This window comes from Macaca nemestrina, chromosome 5 (assembly GCF_043159975.1).
Source record: "Macaca nemestrina isolate mMacNem1 chromosome 5, mMacNem.hap1, whole genome shotgun sequence".
NCBI lineage: Eukaryota > Metazoa > Chordata > Mammalia > Primates > Cercopithecidae > Macaca > Macaca nemestrina.
The window spans coordinates 112,594,673-112,617,359 of record NC_092129.1 but is presented as its reverse complement, the minus strand read 5'-3'; the positions used below and the strand labels follow the sequence as shown (position 1 = coordinate 112,617,359).

At 44.2% G+C, this 22,687-nt stretch overlaps 1 protein-coding gene and 1 pseudogene across 2 annotated transcripts; both read right to left on the bottom strand.

Moving 5' to 3' along the window:
- Positions 1-11,258: 11,258 nt before the first annotated feature.
- LOC105479551 (eukaryotic translation elongation factor 1 alpha 1) lies at positions 11,259-14,918 on the bottom strand. Of its 2 annotated transcripts, none has more exons than XM_071096847.1 (8): positions 14,773-14,918; positions 13,653-13,826; positions 13,104-13,283; positions 12,686-12,982; positions 12,452-12,602; positions 12,105-12,361; positions 11,773-12,007; positions 11,259-11,678 (listed from the first exon to the last, which is right to left on the bottom strand). In XM_071096847.1, exons 2-8 carry the CDS (start codon positions 13,794-13,796, stop codon positions 11,554-11,556), a joined length of 1,389 nt encoding a protein of 462 aa, XP_070952948.1. In that variant the 5' UTR covers positions 13,797-13,826; positions 14,773-14,918; the 3' UTR covers positions 11,259-11,553. The 2 variants fall into 2 exon arrangements, with proteins under 2 accessions (XP_070952948.1, XP_070952949.1); XM_071096848.1 differs by lacking the exon at positions 14,773-14,918 and adding an exon at positions 14,135-14,155.
- A 5,733-nt stretch (positions 14,919-20,651) lies between these two features.
- On the bottom strand, positions 20,652-20,907 carry LOC139363167 (thymosin beta-15A pseudogene; annotated as a pseudogene).
- Between the last annotated feature and the right edge of the window lie 1,780 nt (positions 20,908-22,687).

Genomic DNA, 22,687 nt, shown 5'->3' with positions numbered 1-22,687 from the left:
GGATTACAGGTGTGAGCCACTGCGCTTGGCCTATTTTAAGATGCACATCTTTCCATATTTTAGTATCTCTAAGTTGGAGTATGTCTTACAATTAATGGCATCTGACAGTTATAACTGGCAGCATTTGTGACTGAAAAAATCTTAGATGCAATGAAATACAGTGTGTGTGTTTGTATTGTGCTGCAATATAAAATGTATTTCAGGCCAGGTATGGTGTCTCACACCTGTAATCCCAGCACTTTGGAAGGCCAAAGTGGATCACTTGAGCTCAGGAGTTCGAGGCTGCAGTGAGCTGTGATCATACCACTGTACTCCAGCCTAGGCAACAGAGCAAGACCCAGTCTCTAAAAAATAAATGAAAATATGTTTCTTACTGTGGATCACAGTCAAAAGTTTGAAAAAACACAATCTGTTTGAATAGCACTACTTTCTGACAGGAAAACCCCAACAGGATTAGAATCTGTATATTCCTCAGAGTAAGAATTTTTCTAAAAAGTTTTTTAAAACTTGAAGTCTTACTGATCTCTTCCTATGCTCCAGTTTTATAGATATAACTTAGCCTTGCGAGGTGATATAATTAAAGTCTAAGGTCAAGTTGCTGTTGACCATAGATCTCAGATCTTCTGACTTCACAACACCTTTCTCCTACTTTAAGTGGGTTTTTCCCTCCTAGGAACCAGAGGTTCTCTACGGGATTAAGTTTCTCCATTCCTTTTGAACAATCTAGAAGTCTGTTTCTCTTAAACTTCAGTTCCCAATCCCACCCTTTGTAACATATTTCAGGTTAAGCATTTATGGAGTTGCCATGCTTAATTAGCCATTATGGCACTCACTCTATTTCAAAGGTTATCACAGAGTTTGGAGGCTGTAGGGGAATTCAGAGAGTGTGAATTTCACTTAAACAGCACCCTCTGCAGACTTAAAATACTTTTCCTATATCTGAAGACAATAATAATTTCTTAGAATTTGCTAGGCTAAACAACTATTTTTTAGTCCAGTGGCTTGTAATTAAGTCATTTTTAGTCTTTAATTATGTTGGTTGCTTTTAGAATTATCTTTTAGAGTTGGTCTACATCCTTTTAAAACATGGGCAATCCAAATTTAAAACAGTAAATTAAGATACATAAAAAAAAAAACTGCCTAAATTTAAAAAGAAATACTTATAGAATATACTGTATTTTGACACAAGACCAGACTGTGCTATGTGTATGTGGTGTTTCAAGTAATTTAAGAAAACTGCTTGAATTTTCTGCATTTCCAATTTCATAACAAACAACCTCAACGAGGGCCGTTTAACTCAAAATTCAGAGGTATTAATTATAGCTCTGAAGAAAAATACTGATGAGCAGTTATACGAAATGAGAAATTGAGTTCTAAGAAATGTATCCCTAACCTCACCATAAAGATAGCTATGAGAAAACATTCTTTGTACCCAACCATAACTGAATAAAAATCACCTCATTTCTCATCAGAAGTTTACTGAGTTGCCAGTTATATATAGAATCCTGCAAGAGACTCAACAGGGAAGTCCAAAGAGCCAATCAGGAAGGTATGAGCACGGCTAAAGTGGGGGACAATGCTCCATGAGGTTCTTCTTTTGTTGCACCAATATAGCTTCACTGTTAAACCCATATGGTTACAATCCAGGCCTCAGAAAATGTTGCAGATGCCCTCACCAGAAGGCTGAGAACCAGTTCCTCAGTTTGCATGTCTCCAGACAGCACTAGAACTCAAACTCAAATCGCTTACATGGTAACCCTAGTTTACTCCAACACCAACTAGGATATTCCCTCAATCGCATGATTTTACTGAAAATATAACCAAGTTTTATTTATGTTTTTTCATTTGATATTTATGTTTTTCATTTGGTATTAGCCATCTGGCATTTGACCTCTAAAACCACACAATCTTCTATATGCTTTTTTCACTGGAATACATGAAACTGCTTACTTTTGACTTAGGTCTGTTTGGCTTTGTACAAGCAATAACCCACATTTTAGACAATGTCTCAAAAGGGATTGTGTTAAAGGAAATATCCACATTGCATATTGTTGCTTTTATCTGTTTTGAGTTAGCTTTAAATGTAAAGTTTGACAAAAGCAAAACTACAGGAACTCTTTTAGGGAAACCATGACTGGCTAAAATAGAAACTTTTAATTCCTAGTACAAAGATTATTTACTCTCACCTTGACCTTATAACTCTAAGTGGCAGAGCAAATTACTTTTGTGTGCCCAAAAATGGCAAGTAAATTTAAAGCTATCACCTACTTCACTTTGTTTTTATTAAACATTTGATAAAATTTTCACAACTGCCTTGTGATTAAAATTAAGAAATATGGCCTATGTTATAGTATTGTTATGTGAATTTTCAACCACTTGGCCCACCATAATCAAATAACAGTTCTCTAGTGCAGTACCACAGACCTCTGTCTTTAGATTTACTTTGTCTAGTATTTAAAAACACAAAAACATAAATATCAGATCTGTAAATCACAAAGTCCACATTTTTACTTATTCATGCTAGATAGCAGGCTCCAGATACAAAATTATCTAATGAGATGATAACATACAGCAGTGATAAAGCAAACTCCTAACACTGGAGTTTTTAAAATTAACCATACAGTGGTATGGTGTCCTGAATTGGATCCTGAAACAGGAAAAAAGGCTATGAATAGAAAAATTGGTGAAATCTGAATAGTCTGGAGAGTAGTAACATAACAATGTAGGCTGGGTGTGGTGGCTCATGCCTGTAAACCCAGCACTTTGGGAGGTGGAGGTGGGAGGACTGCTTGAGCTCAAAGTTGAGACCAGCCTGGACAATATAGTGAGACCTCATCTCTATTATTTTTATTAGAAAAAAAAAGTGTCTTAGTTTTGACAAATATACTATGATAATGTAAGATATTAACATAACGGAAGGCAAACTGGTTGAGGGTTATATGGAAAATCTTATCTTTGCAACTTTTCTGTGTATCTAAAGTTATTCCAAAATAAATGTAAGAGCCAGGCATGGTGGCTTACACCTGTAATCCCACCACTTTGGGAGGTCGAGGCAGGCAGATCACGAGGTAAGGAGTTCAAGACCAGCCTGGTCAACATGGTGAAACCCCGTCTCTACTAAAGATACAAAAAATTAGCTGGGTGTGGTGGCTCATACCTGTAATCCCAGCTACTCGGGAGGCTGAGGCAGGAGAATAGCTTGAACCGGGAGGTGGAGGTTGCAGTGAGCTGAGATCACACCATTGTCCTCCAGCCAGGGCGATGGGAAGACTCCATCTCAAAATAAATAAATAAATAAATAAATAAAATGAAACAAAATAAATGTAAGAAAAAGACCATACACGGGCAGATCACTTTAGGTCAGGAGTTCAAGACCAGCCTGGCCAACGTGGTGAAACCCTGTCTCTAATAAAAATAAAAAAATTAGCTGGGCGTGGTGGCACCCTCCTGTAGTCCCAGCTACTCGGGAGGCTGAAGCAGGAGAATCGCCTGAACCTAGAAGGCAGAGGTTGCAGTGAACTGAGATCGTGCCACTGCACTCCAGCCTGGGCAACAGAGTGAGACTCTCTCTCTCTCAAAAAAACAAACAAACAAACAACTGTCTGGAAGAACAGCATGGGAAGCATCTAGAAACCATGTGACCTAAGATTAGATTAAGAAACAGCTGTAGGAACTGAAAGTGTTTAGCTCAGATTTAGCTCAGATGTGACTAAGGGGTATCAACTGATGTCTTCAAGTATTGTGGCTCTTGTAGATAAGAGAATGAAAAGCACAAAAAAGAAAAAAGGCAAAAGTTTTTAAAAGAGAGAATGAAGTAATTTAATTACACTAGAGCCTAGGTGTAATGAGAAGTTAGCCAGCAGGCAAATTTAAATAAATATTGAAGGGCGGGGCGCGGTGGCTCAGGTATGTAATCCCAGCATTTTGGGAGGCCAAGGTGGGTGGATCAGTTGAGGTCAGTTTGAGCCAGCCTGGCCAACATGGTGAAACCAATCTCTACTAAAAATACAAAAATTAGCCGGGTGTGATGGCTGGTGCCTGTAATCCCAGCTACTCGGGAGGCTAAGGCAGGAGAATCACTTGAACTCAGGAGGTGGAGGCTACAGTGAGCCAAGATCACACCACTGCACTCTAGCCTGGACAGCAGAGCGAGACTCCATCTCAAAAATAAAAAATACAAAATAAATAAATATTGAAAACAAATTCACAGCCTGGTGTGGTGGCTCACGCCTGTAATCCCAGCACTTTGGGAGGCGGAGGTGGGGGTGGATCACTTGAGGTCAGGAGTTCGAGACCAGCCTGGCCAACATGGTGAACCCCATCTGTACTAAAAATACAAAAATTAGCCAGGCATGGTGGCATACGCCTGGAGTCCTAGCTACTTGGGAGGCTGAGGCAGGAGAATCACTTGAACTCAGGTGGTGGAGGCCATAGTGAGCCAAGATCGAGTCACTGCACTCCAGTCTGGGTGACAACATGAGACTCTGTCTCAAAACAAAACAAAACAAAACCAAATTCATCTAGTAATAGGACAATTTAGGAGAAGGTAAACTTCCCACTACTAACTTCTCTATGCATCAGTCTGTCATCTGTAACATGGGTACCTGCCCCCTGCCATGGCGGTTGTGAGGAATTCAGAGGTGTCTCTGCCCTCCAATGTATGACACACACATCATCAAGGTAATCAAGGTCAGGTGCGTGGCTCATGCCTATAATCCCAACACTTTGGGAAGCCGAAGCAGGATTGTGTGAGGCTAGGAGTTAAAGACCAGCCTGAGCAACATAGCAAAACCCCTTCTCTACAAAAAAAAAAAAACCAAAAAAGCCAGGTGTGATGGCACCTGTAGTCCCAGCTCCTAGTGAGGCTGAGGCAACAGAATTGCTTGAGCCCAGGAGTTTGAGCTTGCAGTAAGCTATAGCCATGATTGTGCCACTGCACTCTAGCCTGCACTCTAGTGAGACCTTGTTTCTAAAATAAAAAAATAAAAAAGTAATTAAATATTTCAATGACTATATTCAAAGTTTATTTGAGTAGGTTAGATTCGAAGATTTTTAAGTTTTCTTCTCAGATTTTCTGATTCTATGTGATTGTCCTGAGGCCGAATTAAGCCTTAAATACTGAGATGTCTAAAAAGTAATACAGGGCGGGTGCGGTGGCTCACGCCTATAATGGAAGCACTTTGGGAGGCCGAGGCAGGTGGATCACTTGAGGTCAGTTTGAGACCAGCCTGGCCAACATGATAAAACCCCATCTCTACTAAATACAAAAATTAGCTGGGTGTGGTGGCGCACGCCTGTAGTCCCGGCTACTTGGGAGCCTAAGGCACAAGAAACACGTGCACTGGGGAGGTGGAGGTTGCAGTGAGCTGATATAGCGTCACTGCATGCCAGCCTGGGCAACAGAGTGAGACTCTGTCTTAAAAAAACAAAAAAACAAAAAACAAACCCAAAAAAGTGTCAAACAATAAATAAAATAAAATAAAAATATACAGGGCCAGGTGTGGTGGCTCACACCTGTAATACCAGCACTTTGGGAGGCCAAGTCGGGTGGCTCACGAGGTCAAGAGATCAAGACCATCCTGGCCAACATGGTGAAACCCATCTCTACTAAAAACACAAAAATTAGCTGGGCGTGGTGGTGTGTGCCTGTCCCAGCTACTTGGGAAGCTGAGGCAGGAGAATCGCTTGAACCTGGGAGGCGGAAGTTTCAGTGAGCCGAGATCAAGCCACTGCACTCCAGCCTAGTGACAGAGCAAGACTGTCTCAAGAAAATATATATATACACACACACACACACACACATATATATGTGTGCATATATATATATATATGTGTGTGTGTGTGTGTGTGTATGCACACAATGTTTTCATATTCTCCCCTAACTCCTAATACCTTCAGGTCTCAGGTATTCCTGGCAGATACCTTCTCTGTCCAGTCTAAATTATGTCCCTTTCTTTTAATCTTCTCCCTCATGGTGTACTTCTCTTTTCTTTCATAGTACCACCACAAGTCAAAATTAGCTACTTTTATTTATTGAATCTTTATCTCCCCCACTAACTATAAACTCAAAGGTCAATAACTATGTCCATTTTGTTCATAGCTCTATCCCCAGTGCCTAGAACGGTGCCTAGAACATAGTAAGCACAATATTTTCTAAACAAATTACTTCACTGACCTACAAAATCTCAGTTTAACACTCATGTAGTCTATTTGTCTTCCTCAAAAAAATTAATCTCTTAATTACCATTTGGTTCAGCCACTTTGGAAACAGCTCGGCAGTTTCTTATAAAGCATACACTTTGCCACTCAGCCTAGTAATTATTTTCCTAGCTATTTACGCAAGTAAAACAAAAACATCATTACACACAAAACTGTATGTGGACATTTATAGCAACTTTATTAATAATTGTCCAAAACTGGAAACAACTAAATGCCCCTCAGCTGGGAATGAATACACAAACTGTCATACACCCATTAAAAAGGAAGAGATTACTGATATATGCAAAATGAATACATCTCAAATGCATCATGCTAAGTTAAAGAGGCCAGACTCGGCTGGGCGCGGTGGCTCACGCCTGTAATCCCAGCACGTTAGGAGGCCAAGACGGGCAGATCATCTGAGGTCAGGAGTTAGAGACTAGCCTGACCAACATGGTGAAATCCTGTCTCTACTGAAAATACAAAAATTAGCCAGGTGTGGTGGTGGGCACCTGTGGTCCCAGCTACTCAGGAGGCTGAGGCAGAAATGCTTGAACCTAGGAGACGGAGATTCCTGTGAGCTGAGACCGCGCCACTGCACTCCAGCCTGCATGATAGAGTGAGACTGTCTCAAAAAAAGAGGCCAGACTCAAAATGCTATAAACTGTGAGTCCAGGTATAGGACAGTCCTGCAAAAGCAATGAGGATAGAAAATAAACCAGTGGCTAACAAGTGCTAGGGGTAGAGAGGTTGACTACAAAGGGGCGCAGGTTGCCAGGTGCAGTGGCTCATGCCTGTTGTCGTAGCTACTTGGGAGACTGAGGTGGAAGGATCGCTTAAGCCCAGGGGTTCGAGGCTTCAGAGAGCTATTAGGCCACTGCACTCCAGCCTCTGTAACAGAGTGAGACTTCTTCTCTAAAGAAATTTTAATTTTTGAAGGGGCACAGGTGAATTTTACAGGGTGACGGAACTGTTCCATATTTTAATTGTGGTAATTTGTATACATGTTGAAATTTGCATTAATTATATACTTTTTTTTTTTTTTTGAGATGGAGTTTCACTCTTGTTGCCCAGGCTGGAGTGCAATGGCACGATCTCAGGTCACCACAACCTCTGCCTCCTGGATTCAAGTAGTTCTCCTGCCTCAGCCTCCCCAGTAGCTGGGATTACAGGTATGCGCCACCAAGCCCGGCTAATTTTGTATTTTTAGTAGAGATGGGATTTCTCCACGTTGGCCAGGCTGGTCTCAAGCTCCCGACCTTAGGTGATCCAACTGCCTCGGCCTCCCACAGTGCTGGGATTACAGGGATGAGCCACCGCAACTGGCCTGCATAACTACATAGTTTTAAAGGATGTGGCAGAGTGCAGTGGCTCATGCCTGTAACCCCAGCACCTCACTAGAGGTCAGGAGGTTGAAACCAGCCTGGTCAACATAGTGAGACTCTGTCTCAAAAAAAAAAAAAAAAAAAAAAAAAATATATATATATATATATATATTTACAATATATATATATCTCTAAAGTATGGGAGCCTTCCAAATATTTTTGCTTAAAGTTTTTTTTTTTTTTTTTTTTCTGAGACGGAGTCTCGCTCTGTCGCCCAGGCTGGAGTGCAGTGGCGCGATCTCGGCTCACTGCAAGCTCCGCCTCCCGGGTTCACGCCATTCTCCTGCCTCAGCCTCCCGAGTAGCTGGGACTACAGGCGCCCACAACCGCGCCCGGCTAATTTTTTGTATTTTTAGTAGAGACGGGGTTTCACCGTGGTCTCGATCTCCTGACCTTGTGATCCGCCCGCCTCGGCCTCCCAAAGTGCTGGGATTACAGGCGTGAGCCACCGCGCCCGGCCTTGCTTAAAGTTTTCTATGATTTACCTTTTTTTTTTTGATATGGGGTCTCACTGTGTTGCCCAGGCTGGAGTGCAGTAGCACCATCATAGCTCACTGCAGCCTCAGCCTCCCAGGATGAAGCGATCCTCCTGCCTAAAACCCCCAGAGAAGCTTGGGACTACAGGTGTGCATGACCATCCCCAGCTCATTTTTATTATTTTTTGACAGTCTTGCCCTGTCACCCAGGCTGGAGTGCCCTGGCAAGATCTTGGCTCACTGCAATCCCCACTTTCCAAGATAAAGGGATTCTCCTACCTCTGCCTCAGTTGGGACTATAGGCATGTGCTACCATGCCTGGCTTTTTTGTATTTTTAGTAGAGACGGGGTTTCACAAATCTTCTCGCCTCGGCCTCAAGGAACTAGGACTCAAGGAACTGTGCCTGGCCTTTTTTTTTTTCTTTGAGACGGAGTCTTGCTGTGTTGCCTAGGCTGGAGTACAGTTGTGCAATGTTGGCTCACCACCACCTCTGCCTCCCGGGTTCAAGCGATTCTCCTGCCTCAGCCTCCTGAGTAGCTGGGACTACAGGAACCTGCCACCACACCTGGCTAATTTTGTATTTTCAGTAGAGATGGGGTTTCACCATGTTGGTGAGGCTGGTCTGAACTCCTGACCTTGTGATTCCCCCACCTTGGCCTCCCAAAGTGGTAGGATTACAGGCATGAGCCATCAATTGGCCTGCTTCGTTTTCTAAAATCCCTTACTTAGAATTATTGCAACATCTTTGTCATTGTCTCCCATAGAGCCCACAAACTAAACCCTGAGATCCATGGGCCTGCTAAAAACAGTACCAAAGTAAATGATAAAAATGTTTAATTGCAAATAATTAGATGAGAAAAAGCACATTTGAATTTCAGGGGTTCTAGCTAAATGAAATATTTTACACTAAAAGATAAATGGTAAGTTACTATGTTTGAAACACGAAGATCACGAAAACCCAATGCTAAAATCTGGCCTATCAATGTAAGCTGTCAATATTCTCCACTAGAAAGAATTGAAACTGGGTTGAGGTTAGTAGGTCTGAACAAACTGTGTCCCACTAAGAGCACATAGGTTCTTCCTTGAGTCACTGCTGAGGCCCTGGTACATCTGAGATTTGAAAGGTAAGTATCAGTTTAACTGGGGAAGATACAGTACAGGAAGACCACTTGAGCCTAGGAGTTGACCAGCCTGGGTAATTGGCAAAATACAAAAATTAGCCAGGTGTGGTGGCAAACACCTGTGGTCCCAGCTATTCAGGGAGGATCACTTGAGCCCAGAAGTCAGGGCTGCAGTTAGCCATGACTTCCATTCTAGCCAGGTCAAGAGTAAAACCCCGTCTAAACAAAAAGCGCCAAACACTAGCTTGAAATACTGTAGTTCTCACTTTTGAAATCCACTCCAAAAATTTTAACCAATTCCAACATAGTAACTGTCAAGAGAAATGCCACTTCATCTTAAAGCTTAAAAAAAATTCATTTACTGTAGCAAGCTAGTTTGTAATAAATACCAGCAGGTGGTGCTCAAGCCACAGTTGTCTAAGACACTGGATTTCACAGAGAAGTTAATCTCAGTATGCAAGTAAACTCTTTCCTGTTTCCAGTGGAACAATTTTTTCAGTTAAGTCTTGCTTCCTTGCATGTCAACAGAATTCTCCACTGGTAAATCTTACAGCTGTCAGCTGTCAATAGAGGGCGTCTACTGGCCACCTATTAAAGGCCTTACCTGTCTTTTCTACGGTCATCCAGCAAATCTTAGGCAATTTACTTTTGTAAACATGAAGATAGCAAAAAAACTAAAGAACAAAAATCTAATTTAGACTTGATACCTCAGAGAATTGGTTGATGGGAAGGCATTTTATCTAATTCAGACTTAGATGAGGGAAAAGGCTAACATTTCAAGTTACAAACTTGTCTATAGCCAATTCAAGTACCTTTGAACCTTGAGCAACACAAAGGCCTTGTCTCTCGTGCTGCTTTAACTCCTACTTAGCATGTCCTTATAGAACATATGTCCTGGCCGGGCATGGTGGCTCATGCCTGTAATTCCAGCACTTTAGGAGGCTGAGGCGGAGGGATCACTTAAGGTCGGAGTTTGAGATCCTGACCAACATGGAGAAACTTCATATCTACTAAAAACACAAAATTACAGGCACATGCCTGTAATCCCAGCTACTTGGGAGGCTGAAGCAGAATTGCTCTAACCTAGGAGGCAGAACTTGCAGTGATATTTCACCATTGCATTCCAGCCTGGGCAACAAGAACTCCATCTCAATTAAAAAAACCATCACACAAACAAAAAGCATGTCCTTTAATTTGACCTATCCTCCAAACTTAACCAAAAATTTTCCTCATATAGCCGAAAAGATACCTTTAGATACTCTTCTACATCTGGGAGATCAGGCATAGTGGCTCATGCCTGTAATCCCAGCAGGAATATCATTAAGTTTTTCAAATGCACAAATGCTTAAGATTCAGGAGTAAGTGGGCTATCACTGACACCTGTTAAGCTTATGACCACTTCATTGCTAGTGACCAAGCAGACAAATTGCTAATCAAAGCATAAAAGGTATTAGACTCTGTAGGAGGAAAGAAACTTAAGATTAGGCTCTGTCCAATTTTATAGCTACTTCAAATTGCCATCTTTTTGTTAGCACCTTGTTCCTATTCTGAATAGCACTCAGTAAAACTTGTGAAACCAACTGGCATAAAGCTAACTCCACTGACTTTAAAATGGATCCCTCCACTCACATAGGGTGTGCACTAGCAACTACTTCTTATGTCAGGGGAAATAGTCAACTTCCACTGCCCAGTCATTTTAACCTGTTTTAAAACGCACATCCCTGTAATTTGGAAACTATTTCATGTTTCCAAAGATTCACTTAACATTGGTTTAACTACATTAAGCTTTCTATGCAACACAAGGACTCTATTACAGCATTTGGCCTTCCTTAGTGACAGGCCATCAGTAACATGCTGCATTTCTCTCCAATGTGGAAATCAAAGCAGCCCTCCCATAGCTTAGATTCCTTCCCCTTCCAAGTACGTGGGAGGAAAACCTTATCTCCACCTAGAAGTGTTAACTTGAGAACTACATTTTCATAAAGTTTCCACAAATTCATAAAACCAGAATTACATGTCTTTCTCCTAAGTGAGGTAAAACTTGAAAGTTTCAGTGTTGACCAAAGGAACACACAGGTTTCTCATTAAACTTTTTTAATGGGTCTCAAAATTCTGTGACAAATTTTTGGTCAAGTTGTTTCCATTAAAAAGTACTGATTTTAAAAACTAATAACTTAAAACTGCCACACGCAAAAAAGAAAACCAAAGTGGTCCACAAAACATTCTCCTTTCCTTCTGAAGGTTTTACGATGCATTGTTATCATTAACCAGTCTTTTACTACTAAACTTAAATGGCCAATTGAAACAAACAGTTCTGAGACCGTTCTTCCACCACTGATTAAGAGTGGGGTGGCAGGTATTAGGGATAATATTCATTTAGCCTTCTGAGCTTTCTGGGCAGACTTGGTGACCTTGCCAGCTCCAGCAGCCTTCTTGTCCACTGCTTTGATGACACCCACCGCAACTGTCTGCCTCATATCACGAACAGCAAAGCGACCTATTAAAAAAAAAATTTAGTATTACCAAAACTGTTCACAGTTGTATTTTTCATCTTTAACACAACTTATTTACGTTTAAGTAATCATCCTTACCCAAAGGTGGATAGTCTGAGAAGCTCTCAACACACATAGGCTTGCCAGGAACCATATCAACAATGGCAGCATCACCAGACTTCAAGAATTTAGGGCCATCTTCCAGTTTTTTACCAGAACGGCGATCAATCTTTTCCTTCAGCTCAGCAAACTTGCATGCAATGTGAGCTGTGTGGCAATCCAACACAGGGGCATAGCCAGCACTTATTTGGCCTGGATGGTTCAGGATAATCACCTTGGAAAAAAAGATTTGCGTTCAGTGTAAATCCAAAGTCTCAAATGACTTTAGCCTCTGCAATAAGGTAGGAACATGTTACTTTAAAAATTGTTACCTGAGCAGTGAAGCCAGCTGCTTCCATTGGTGGGTCGTTTTTGCTGTCACCAGCAACGTTGCCACGACGAACATCCTTGACAGACACATTCTTGACATTGAAGCCCACATTGTCCCCAGGAAGAGCTTCACTCAAAGCTTCATGGTGCATTTCGACAGATTTTACTTCAGTTGTAACGTTGACTGGAGCAAAGGTGACCACCATACCGGGTTTGAGAACACCAGTCTCCACTCGGCCAACAGGAACAGTACCAATACCTAAAAATATTTACAGCATACTAAATACCTATGAAGGAAGATAGTACTACTCTACCAACTCAAATTCAACTTTGTTGACACCCAACTTACCACCAATTTTGTAGACATCCTGGAGAGGCAGGCGCAAGGGCTTGTCAGTTGGACGAGTTGGTGGTAGGATGCAGTCCAGAGCCTCAAGCAGCGTGGTTCCACTGGCATTGCCATCCTTACGGGTGACCTTCCATCCCTTGAACCAAGGCATCTGAAACACAACCATGCCAATTTGTGTAAGCATGAAATCGCCATTCCCAGAGCTTTTTAACAACGGTCTTGAAAGCCACTTACGTTAGCACTTGGCTCCAGCATGTTGTCACCATTCCAACCAGAAATTGGCACAAATGCTACTGTGTCGGGGTTGTAGCCAATTTTCTTAATGTAAGTGCTGACTTCCTTAACAATTTCCTCATATCTCTTCTGGCTGTAGGGTGGCTCAGTGGAATCCATTTTGTTAACACCAACAATTAGTTGTTTCACACCCAGTGTGTAAGCCAGAAGAGCATGCTCTCGGGTCTGCCCATTCTTGGAGATACCAGCTTCAAATTCACCAACACCAGCAGCAACAATCAGGACAGCACAGTCAGCCTTTAAAGAAAGCAAAGACATCCCTGTCAATTCTCCAAAGGACAAAACCAATGCACAAGACAGGCATTTCAGGAAAAAAAAAAAAAAAAAAAAAAAACCTAGAATTATTAATCCCACCAACCTGAGATGTCCCTGTAATCATGTTTTTGATGAAGTCTCTGTGTCCTGGGGCATCAATGATAGTCACATAATACTTGCTGGTCTCAAATTTCCACAAGGAGATATCAATGGTGATACCACGTTCCCGCTCAGCTTTCAGTTTATCCAAGACCCAGGCATACTTGAAGGAGCCCTTTCCCATCTGTAAGGATTAAGAGTCGTTACTTGGTTACTAACACACAAACTCCAGCTTCAATTTCTTTGCCCCCAGCCCTTAATTGGCACATAGTTTCCACTTTACAACTGCAAGTCCTAAGTGATTTTAGTCACTTAGATAGGGTTACAGAAGCAACCAAAAAGCAAACTTTTTAAAGTAGGATCTTGACTATTAATATCCAAATCGAAACTACTCACTAGCAATACGGTTACAGAAGTAACCAAAAGCAAACTATTTTAATAAGTAGGGTCAGATCTAAACCACTCATTAGTTCTGGGGAAATCACTACCACTTAATGATTCTGCTGGTAAAACTCATTTTAGTTCATCTTTCCCTTTCTGATATTAAACATACCTCAGCAGCCTCCTTCTCAAATTTTTCAATGGTTCTTTTGTCGATGCCACCGCATTTGTAGATCAGATGGCCAGTAGTGGTGGACTTGCCCGAATCTACGTGTCCAATGACGACAATGTTGATATGAGTCTTTTCCTTTCCCATTTTGGCTTTTAGGGGTAGTTTTCACGACACCTGAAATGGGAGAAAAAAACTTTGAACCACTGTCTGAAGTTTGAGAATAAGCCAAGATCCAAATTCGAAAAGGGCAAATTCCAAGGAGAATTACATCGAGCGCCAAGCTGGCCTAACTCTTCAGTCTCCACCCACCAAGTGTGGGGAAACTCCACCGCACAAAACCCCTCCCCCAAACCTAAGGAAGACGTACTCCAAAAGCTCGGAGAACTAATCGAGGTGCCTGGACGGCGCCCGGTACTCCGTGGGGTCACATGAAGCGGCGACCGAGGAGGGAAAGGCCCTTTTCCTTTGTGTGGGTGACTCACCCGCCCGCTCTCCCGGGCGCCGCGTCCTCCATTTTGAGCTCCCTGCGGCAGGGCCGGGAAGCGGCCATCTTTCCGCTCACGCAACTGGTGCCGACCGGGCCAGGCTTGCCGACCAGGGCGGGGCGACACACCGCGGCGCGAGGCCCGGCACCAGAGCAGGACGGCCAGCTTGAGACTCCCCCCGTCCGACTCTCGGTGGCCGCGCTCGCAGGCCCCGCCTCGCCGAACATGTGCGCTGGGACGCACGAGCCCCGTCGCAGCCCGCGGCCCCCAAAACCCCAATATCAGTGTGCAGATCCTGGTCCGCATTTATAAGATTATCTCGCCGGAAAAAAAGCGTTGCAGCTGGTCATCAAAAATTTTAAATGGCTAGAAACTTAGTGAAAGCAGCGGGGCAGGCGCGAAGGTGCTACCAGATTCGCACGCGGCAGCCCCAGAGCCCAAGCCAGGCCTCGACTCAAGCACGAGGCGAAGGGACTCCTTAAGTGCAAGGCCTCGACCTCTCCCACCCACTTCCAACCCGAAGCTCGGGATCAAGAATCACGTACAGCGGCCAGGGGCGTGTAAGTAATAAAAGGCACGCGAGGGCCATAGCCCGTAAAGAGGCCAGGCCCGCAGGAGCCACACACAGTACTCACCTGTGTTCTGGCGGCAAACCCGTTGCGAAAAAGAACGTTCACAGCGACTACTGCACTTATATACGGTTCTCCCCCACCCTCGGGAAAAGGGCGGAGCCAGTACACGACATCACTTTCCCAGTTTACCCCGCGCCACCTTCTCTAGGCACCGGTTCAATTGCCGACCCCTCCCCCCAACTTCTCGGGGACTGTGGGCGATGTGCGCTCTGCCCACTGACGGGCACCGGAGCCTCACGCATGCTCTTCTCCACCTTGGTGATGACGAGAGCGGGCGTGTGAGGGGGCGGGAACGCAGCGATCTCTGGGTTCTAGGTTAGTGGGAGTTTAACGACGGTCCCTGGGATTCCCCAAGGCAGGGGCGAGTCCTTTTGTATGAATTACTCTCAGCTCCGGCCGGGGCGGGGGGGGGGGGGAAGAGGAGGGGAAGGGGGGAGGCGACGAGGTGGCGGCCTGGAAGGGACGTCCAGAATCTTTCCTCTACCATTGCTGGCTTAGCCCCAAAGGTTGTGTTGAGATTAGGGTGTACCTTCGCCCCCCAATCAGCCTCCTGTCCTCAGCCTTGCTATCTCGCTAGTCCGCGACAAATCCCTAGAGCGTCTTCTTCTGCCGGTCTCAGCCCAGCCCCGGGTTGGCTCCTCCTCCGTCCCGGCTTCCGCGCCCCTCCCGCGTGGCAAGGAGTACCAGGCCCGGGGACCCCGAGGGGCTTGGGGCGAAGGGTCTGGACTGGAGGACTCCTTAACGGCTCACGGACCTGCGAGAGGTTCGGCTCGATGGCCGTGAGCTCGACGAATCCGCTCCTGTGCTGGCCTCTTGGCTCCTTCCATTCAAAGCCAGCTGCTTTTATCAAAGCCCGTAACACGTCATCTCCCCCTGGTACTCCAGATGTCCAGGCTTTCAGTTTAGAATAGACTCAGTCCTACAGTTAGCTTTAGATCTAATTCTAGTTTTGTTACGCCAAAAAGTTCCTGCGAGTGTGTGTGTGCCTCATGGTACTTTTTAAATTAAAAGGTGTACAGTCATTTGATTGCAAACATAAGGAAGCTAAAAAGCTTTCAAATTCAGATTTTCCACGTGATCTCATGTAGAGACTAAGATCTACAGCATCAGCAAGTTTATCCACCCAGTTTCCTAACCCCAACACTTGCTATGAAGTCACAGCTTCTCCTATTTAAATAAGTGCCTATTATATTTAAATAAGTGCTTTCTTTTTCTGTCATCCTATAGATTGTAACTGCATTTTAGCATAAATCTAGGGCAAGATTGGATGAGCTTGGCCGTTTTGGATGGCTATCAAGACAGGCCTTGGGAAATGCTCCTCTGAGGAATGAAGAACGTTTATTTTTAATGAGCTAATTACTAGATCATTATGTTTCTTCTTCCAGCTGTAGAATATTACTGCCCAGCTTCTCGAACAAACTTATTTATTAACAAGTATTTGAGAACCTACTATGTGGCCAACGCTAAGTACTGTGGAGTTCCTTCTGGAGAGGAACCCACAATCAAATTGGAAGAGGAAAACAAGTTGGGAAGCAGTTAAAGGCAAACGCGTATGGTGCTTTCTTGGTTTTTGTATCTTTGTAGTATAAAGTTTTTCTAGTCCATTCGGTTTTCACAGTCCACTTTTTTTTCCTTCTTTTTTTTTTTTTTTTTCCGGATGGAGTCCTACTCTGTTGCCCAGGCTGGGGTGCAGTGGCGCGATCTCGGCTCACTGCAAGCTCTGCCTCCCAGGTTCAAGCTATTCTCCTGCCTCAGTCTCCGGAGTAGCTGGGGCTACAAGCGCGCCCCACAAATTTTTGTATTTTTAGAAGAGACGGAGTTTCACCATGTTGGCCAGGCTGGTCTCGAACTGCTGACCTCAAGTGATCCACCCGCCTCAGTCTCCCATAGTGCTGGGATTACAGGCGTGAGCCACGGCGCCCAGCCACAGTCAAAAGTTTTTCCTCAAGCCCCTGTGATTGCGGATAATAGTAAACGCTTTATAAATACCTTACAGAGAATGTTTTTTAAAATATCACGCAAGGAATGGCAAAATTACATGAATCCTTGATTTATACCTTAGTAACCTATTGCGCAACACCGACTGGGTGTTCTGAGTATTGCGATAGTGGCTTGCGATAGAGACTTTCATTAGGTGAAGGGAGATCTCAATTCTTGCGTTTAAGAACCAACACTGGACCGGGCGCCGTGGCTCAATGCCTATAATACCAGCACCTTGGGAGGCCAAGGCGGACGTATAACTTGAGGCCAGGAGTTCGAGACCAGCCTGGTCAACATGGTGAAACCCTGTCTCTACTAAAAATACAAAATTAGCCGGGCGTGGTGGCGCATGCCTGTAATCCCAGCTGCTCGGGAGGCTGAGGCAGGAGAATCGCTTGAGCCCGGGAAGCGGAGGTTGCAGTAAGCCAAGATCACGCAGTTGCACTCCATCCTGGGTGACCGAGTGAGACCTTGTCTCAAAACAAAACAAAAAACCAATACCTTTGAGCCCATCGGAGCCGTATTATTGTGCGTTGGGGTAGTCGCTGGCCACGAGCATTTTCTCAGGGCAGAGATCACATATCTGCTCTCAGTCCGGCAGGGGTGGGCCGGAAGCTGGAGAGGGACTGGAACGCCGGTCCCGGGGAAGCCCCGCGCTCACCCGGCGCGCCCGGCTTCCTAGGGAGGGAGGCTGGGGCGGCAAGGCGGGCGCGGGTGGTCCTTCCGCCGCGCCAGCTCGCCAGGCCACATCGCTGGCGTTTCTCCAGCGCTGGGTCACCTGCGGGCCGGCGGGGTCCCGCGGCGAACAGCTGAGCGGTATGGATCCGCCACTCGAGCCTCCCCAGCGTCAGGTCGCCAGGGTCCGCCCTGTCTCTCCCCCCACCTTGAGGTCGCTTTTCTTCCACCTTCTGACTGCGGAAGGAAAGGCCAGGGAGGAGGCAGAAAACCTCACGTGGCTCGGGGTGAGGGTCGGTTTTTGTCACCGTGAGCTGGCCTCTAAAAAACTTTTTAAGTCTCGAGTCTTTTTTTTCCTTCTTATTTTAAATCCCTTTTTCCCCAGACCCTATGTTTTCAACATAATCATAACGGATTCCCCGCACCGTACGGGAGATCCATTATGCTTTTTACTGTCTTAAATGTTAAAGCGGTAACAGTAATGATGTTGAGGCTCGTAAATATGTTTTGGGGTTATAATATAAGGTGATATTTGTTGAAGGTTTTTCCTTTTTTTTTTTTTTTTTGGGAGATGGGGTCTTGCTCTGTCGCCCAGGCTGGAATGCAGTGGCGCGATCTCGGCTCACTGCAAGCTCCCCTTCCCGGGTTCACGCCATTCTCCTGCCTCAGCCTCCCGAGTAGCTGGGACTACAGGCGCCCGCCACCACGCCCGGCTAATTTTTTGTATTTTTAGTAGAGACGGGGTTTCACCGTGTTAGCCAGGACGGTCTTGCTTGCTCATAACCATTTAGAGTGACAAACTTAAAATACATTGTAAGTAAACATCTACATGACCCCTTTTAGGAGGAAAAACAATTATTTCAGTTATTTACATAGTAATAAGGCAAACAAGAATCCTTCTTTGAGATACATAATTGTGATTCACTGAGCTTTCAATATAGTCTAATCACTCTGCTATTAGTCTAATTTAAAGCAGCCTTAAGTAGTTACATTTTGCCATGGCTTGCCACGTGAAAATGATTTTTAAATCTTTTTATCTGCTGTATCTACCGCTGAAGAAAAGATGATAGCCAGGTGTGATGGCTCACGCCTGTAATCCCAGCACTTTGGGAGGCTGAGGCAGGTGGATCACCTGAGGTAAGAGTTCGAGACCAGCCTGGCTAACATGGTGAGACTCCCGTCTCTACTAAAAACACAAAAATTAACCAGGCATGGTGGTGTGCACCTGTAATCACAGCTACATGGGAGGCTGAGGCAGGAGAATCGCTTGAACCCGGGAGGAGGAGGTTGCAGTGAGCAGAAATCGTGCCACTGCACTCTAGCCTGGGTAACAAAGACTCCATCTCAGAAAAAACTATATATATGTGTGTGTGTATACACACACACATATATATATATTTAAAGGGGTATTTTAGAATATGATTAAGCCAAGGAACTACTTGGACTGAGAATCCAAATAAAATGGTGTTTTAGTGTGACAGGCACTGTTCTAGTATTTGCAATATTTATTGTAATGCTACCACCCACATGGTATAGATAGAGCAGCAATGGGCAACAGACAGTTTATGCATAATAAGCAAATATAGACATATATTCTTTTTTAAAATTTTACCTTCTTTTTGCACAAAATGGTAAAATACAATATGCCACCTTGCTTTTTTCACCTAATACAGCTTGGTGATCTTTTTTCGTGGATACCTTAGGGCCCAGCAGATCAGGATTGGAACCAGGGTAATCTGATCCAAGAGCTAGTCCTAACCCTTACCAGCAGGTCAAGGCAGCCTGGTATAATGAAAATATCAGTGGCATCAGTGTCAGAAAATTAGGGATTTAGTCCTCATTCTTCTGCTTAGACCTGTGACAGCCCAGCAGTTCTGAGTACATCTGTGAAATGGGTCGCCTCTTTGTTCCTACTTAACACCTATGTCACAGTTCTAATATGCAATGACATGAAAAAACATGGGGGCTTTTTATTAGTACAAAAGACAGTGTTTCTATAGGCTTTCTGGAGAATGCCTGTCCTTAATTAGTATGCCTGTGACACCAACTTGAGTCAGTAGAGAAAATAAACTCATTGGTATCTTTGTAATTGTAAGCATTTTTACATAGGTAATACATGTACATGGTAAGAAATTATACAGAGGTTATACAATGAAATATTACTCTCATTTTAGCAGTTTAAAGACAGTCTGAAGACTACTCCAGGAAAATTGAGGAAACTAAAGCTATTTCTACTACTGCTCTCATAATTGCAAAGCCAGTGCCTACCATGATAAGTGCTGTCTTACTTGGTATGAGGCAATGATTTTCTTCTCTAACTATTATTTTTAGTAAGTATATTATTTTATTGCTACATTAGAAATAAAAATAAACTGAGAAGCTGCAAAAGCATGCAACTTCATGAAGATTATGAAGCAGGCCGGGCGCAGTGGCTCAAGCCTGTAATCCCAGCACTTTGGGAGGCCGAGACAGGCGGATCACGAGGTCAGGAGATCAAGACCATCCTGGCTAACACGGTGAAACCCCGTCTCTACTAAAAAAATACAAAAAACTAGCTGGGCGAGGGGGCGGGCGCCTGTAGTCCCAGCTACTTGGGAGGCTGAGGCAGGAGAATGGCGTGAACCCGGGAAGGGGAGCTTGCAGTGAGCCCAGATCGCGCCACTGCCCTCCAGCCTGGGTGACAGAGCGAGACTCTGTCTCAAAAAAAAAAAAAAAAGATTATGAAGCAATGGAGACACTCATAGAGGGTTAAAATTGGCTTTTCCTGTAGGAGGTGCAAAGACTATACATACACAGGTCATCAATGGTTAGATTATTGGCAGCATCTGCCATGTGGAATTTATGCACCAATGGGAAGATTTTTGGTGTTTTGCTTTGTTTTGTTTTGTTTTGAGATGGAGTCTTGTTCTGTCACCCAGGCTGGAGTACAGTGGCATGATCTTGGCTCACTACAACCTCCGCCTCCCGGGTTCAGGTGATTCACCTGCCTCAGACTTCCGAGTAGCTGGGATTACAGGCGTGTGCCACCATGCCTGATTCATTTTTGTTTGTTTGTTTGTTTGTTTGAGACGGAGTCTCACTCTGTCACCCAGGCTGGAGTGCAGTGTCCCACTCTCAGCTCACTGCAACCTCTGCCTCTCGGGTTCAAGTGATTCTCCTGCCTCAGGCTCCCGAGTAGCTGTGACTATAGGCACGTGCCACCACACCTGGCTAATTTTTGTATTTTTAGTAGAGACAGGGCTTAGCCATGTTAGCCAGGGTGGTCTCGACCTCCTGACTTCAGGTGATCCACACACCTCAGCCTCCCAAAGATTACAGGCATGAGCCACCATACCCAGCCCCCATTATATGATGTTTGAACACCCTCTTTCTCCTGCTGGATAGTTTCCTTGGAAGAAAGAGTATTTTTTTCTCCAGTGTTAGTTTTCTTCAATTTTGACCTATCAAACTTCACTTCTGACAAGTAATGGGTTTATCACTCATCTTAATTAAAAGAAAGCCTGAAGGCTTGAAGACTCGTGAAAGGCTGGGCTGAGACCATATTGCTCACTCTGGACCAGATTAGGGTTCCTGAGCAGAGCCCAGCAGTTGTAAGGCCAGTAGCAGGGCCCCCTCACTCAGTATTCATTTGTGAATCCATATTTTATAAATAATATCAATTTTCCGTATTTCTTTGTCTTCATAGGTGATATAGTTAATAGAGCACTTGACTAAGAGACAAGCTAGAAAATATTCGTAGCCCCACATAATTTCTTTATCAGAGTGATCTTGAATAAATCACACTTGAGCTCATTATTTCTTTTTTTTATTTTTATTTTTTGAGATGGAGTCTCACACTGTCACCCAGGCTGGAACGCAGTGGTGCCATCTCTGGTCACTGCAACCTCTGCTTCCTGAGTTCCAGTGATTCTTGTCTCAACCTCCCAAGCCACTGGGATTACAGGCGCCCACCACCACACCCGGCTAATTTTTTTTTTGTATTTTTTTGTATTTTTAGTAGAGACGAGGTTTCACTATGTTGGCCAGGCTGGTCTTGAACTCCTGACCTCAGGATCTGCCCTCCTCGGCCTCCCAAATTGCTGGGATTACAGGCATGAGCCACCGCACCTGGCCTGAGCTCATTATTTCATAGTAAAATAATCTAACATCTATTTCATAGAACTGATCATAAAGATTAAATAAGATAATGGACCAGATGATGCAAACCATTTTTACAAATGTCAGAGCTCATTATACTTAGAAAATAATCATTAGCGCTTTTGTTTTATTTATTTATTTTTTTGAAAGTCTTGTTTTGTCGCCCAGGCTGGAGTGCAGTGGCATGATCTTGGCTCACTGCAACCTCTGCCTCCCAGGTTCAAACAATTCTCTTGCCTCAGCCTCTGGAGTAGCTGGGATGATGAGCACACGCCACCATGCCTGGCTAATTTTTGTATTTTTAGTAGAGACGGAGTTTCGCCATGTTGGCCAGGCTGTTCTCAAACTCCTGACCTCAGAAAATCTGCCCGCTTTGGCCTCCCAAAGTGCTGGGATTACAGGCATGAGCCACCGCGCCCAGTCAACTCTTTTAAAAAGCAAGAATCTGGCTGGGTGCGGTGGCTCACGCCTGTAATCCCAGATCTCAGGGAGGCAGAGGCGGGAGGATAGCTTGAGCCTGGAAGTTTGAGACCTACCTGGGCAATATAGTGAGACCCCGTTCTCCACAAAAAAGGAAGAAAAAAAAAAAAAGAAAAAAAAAAAGGCAAAAACCTGTTTAAAATGTAGAGAAATTTACTCTACAAATATTTCAATTTCATTTAAGCATTAGAACTATAGATTCACCAATCTATACAGGTGTTATACACATATGTGACCGTGTGTGTTCTGTAAGTGGCAAGGACTTTTGAATTATGACATTCAATTTATGTTGGTGCTGGGCATGGCAGCTTGTGCCACTAAGTCCAGCTACTCAGGAGGCTGAGGTGGAAGGATTGCTTAAGGCCAGCAGTTTCAGGCTGCAGTGAAATATGATTATTGCCATCTGGGCAACAGAGACCCTCATGTCTGAAAGAAAAAGATGATGGTAATTGCACAGGACTTCTGAAGTCAGTCTTTATTCATCTATCTATCAAACATTTATTGAGCATCTGTTCTGTGCCAGGCACTGAGCTAGGCACTAGGAGACAGAAAACAATCTCTGCTGCGTAGCGTATGTGGCAGAGCCCTGGAGATGTAGGGGAAGGAAGACAAATAGTAAACAGGTAACTCCAGGAGAGCGTGAGTC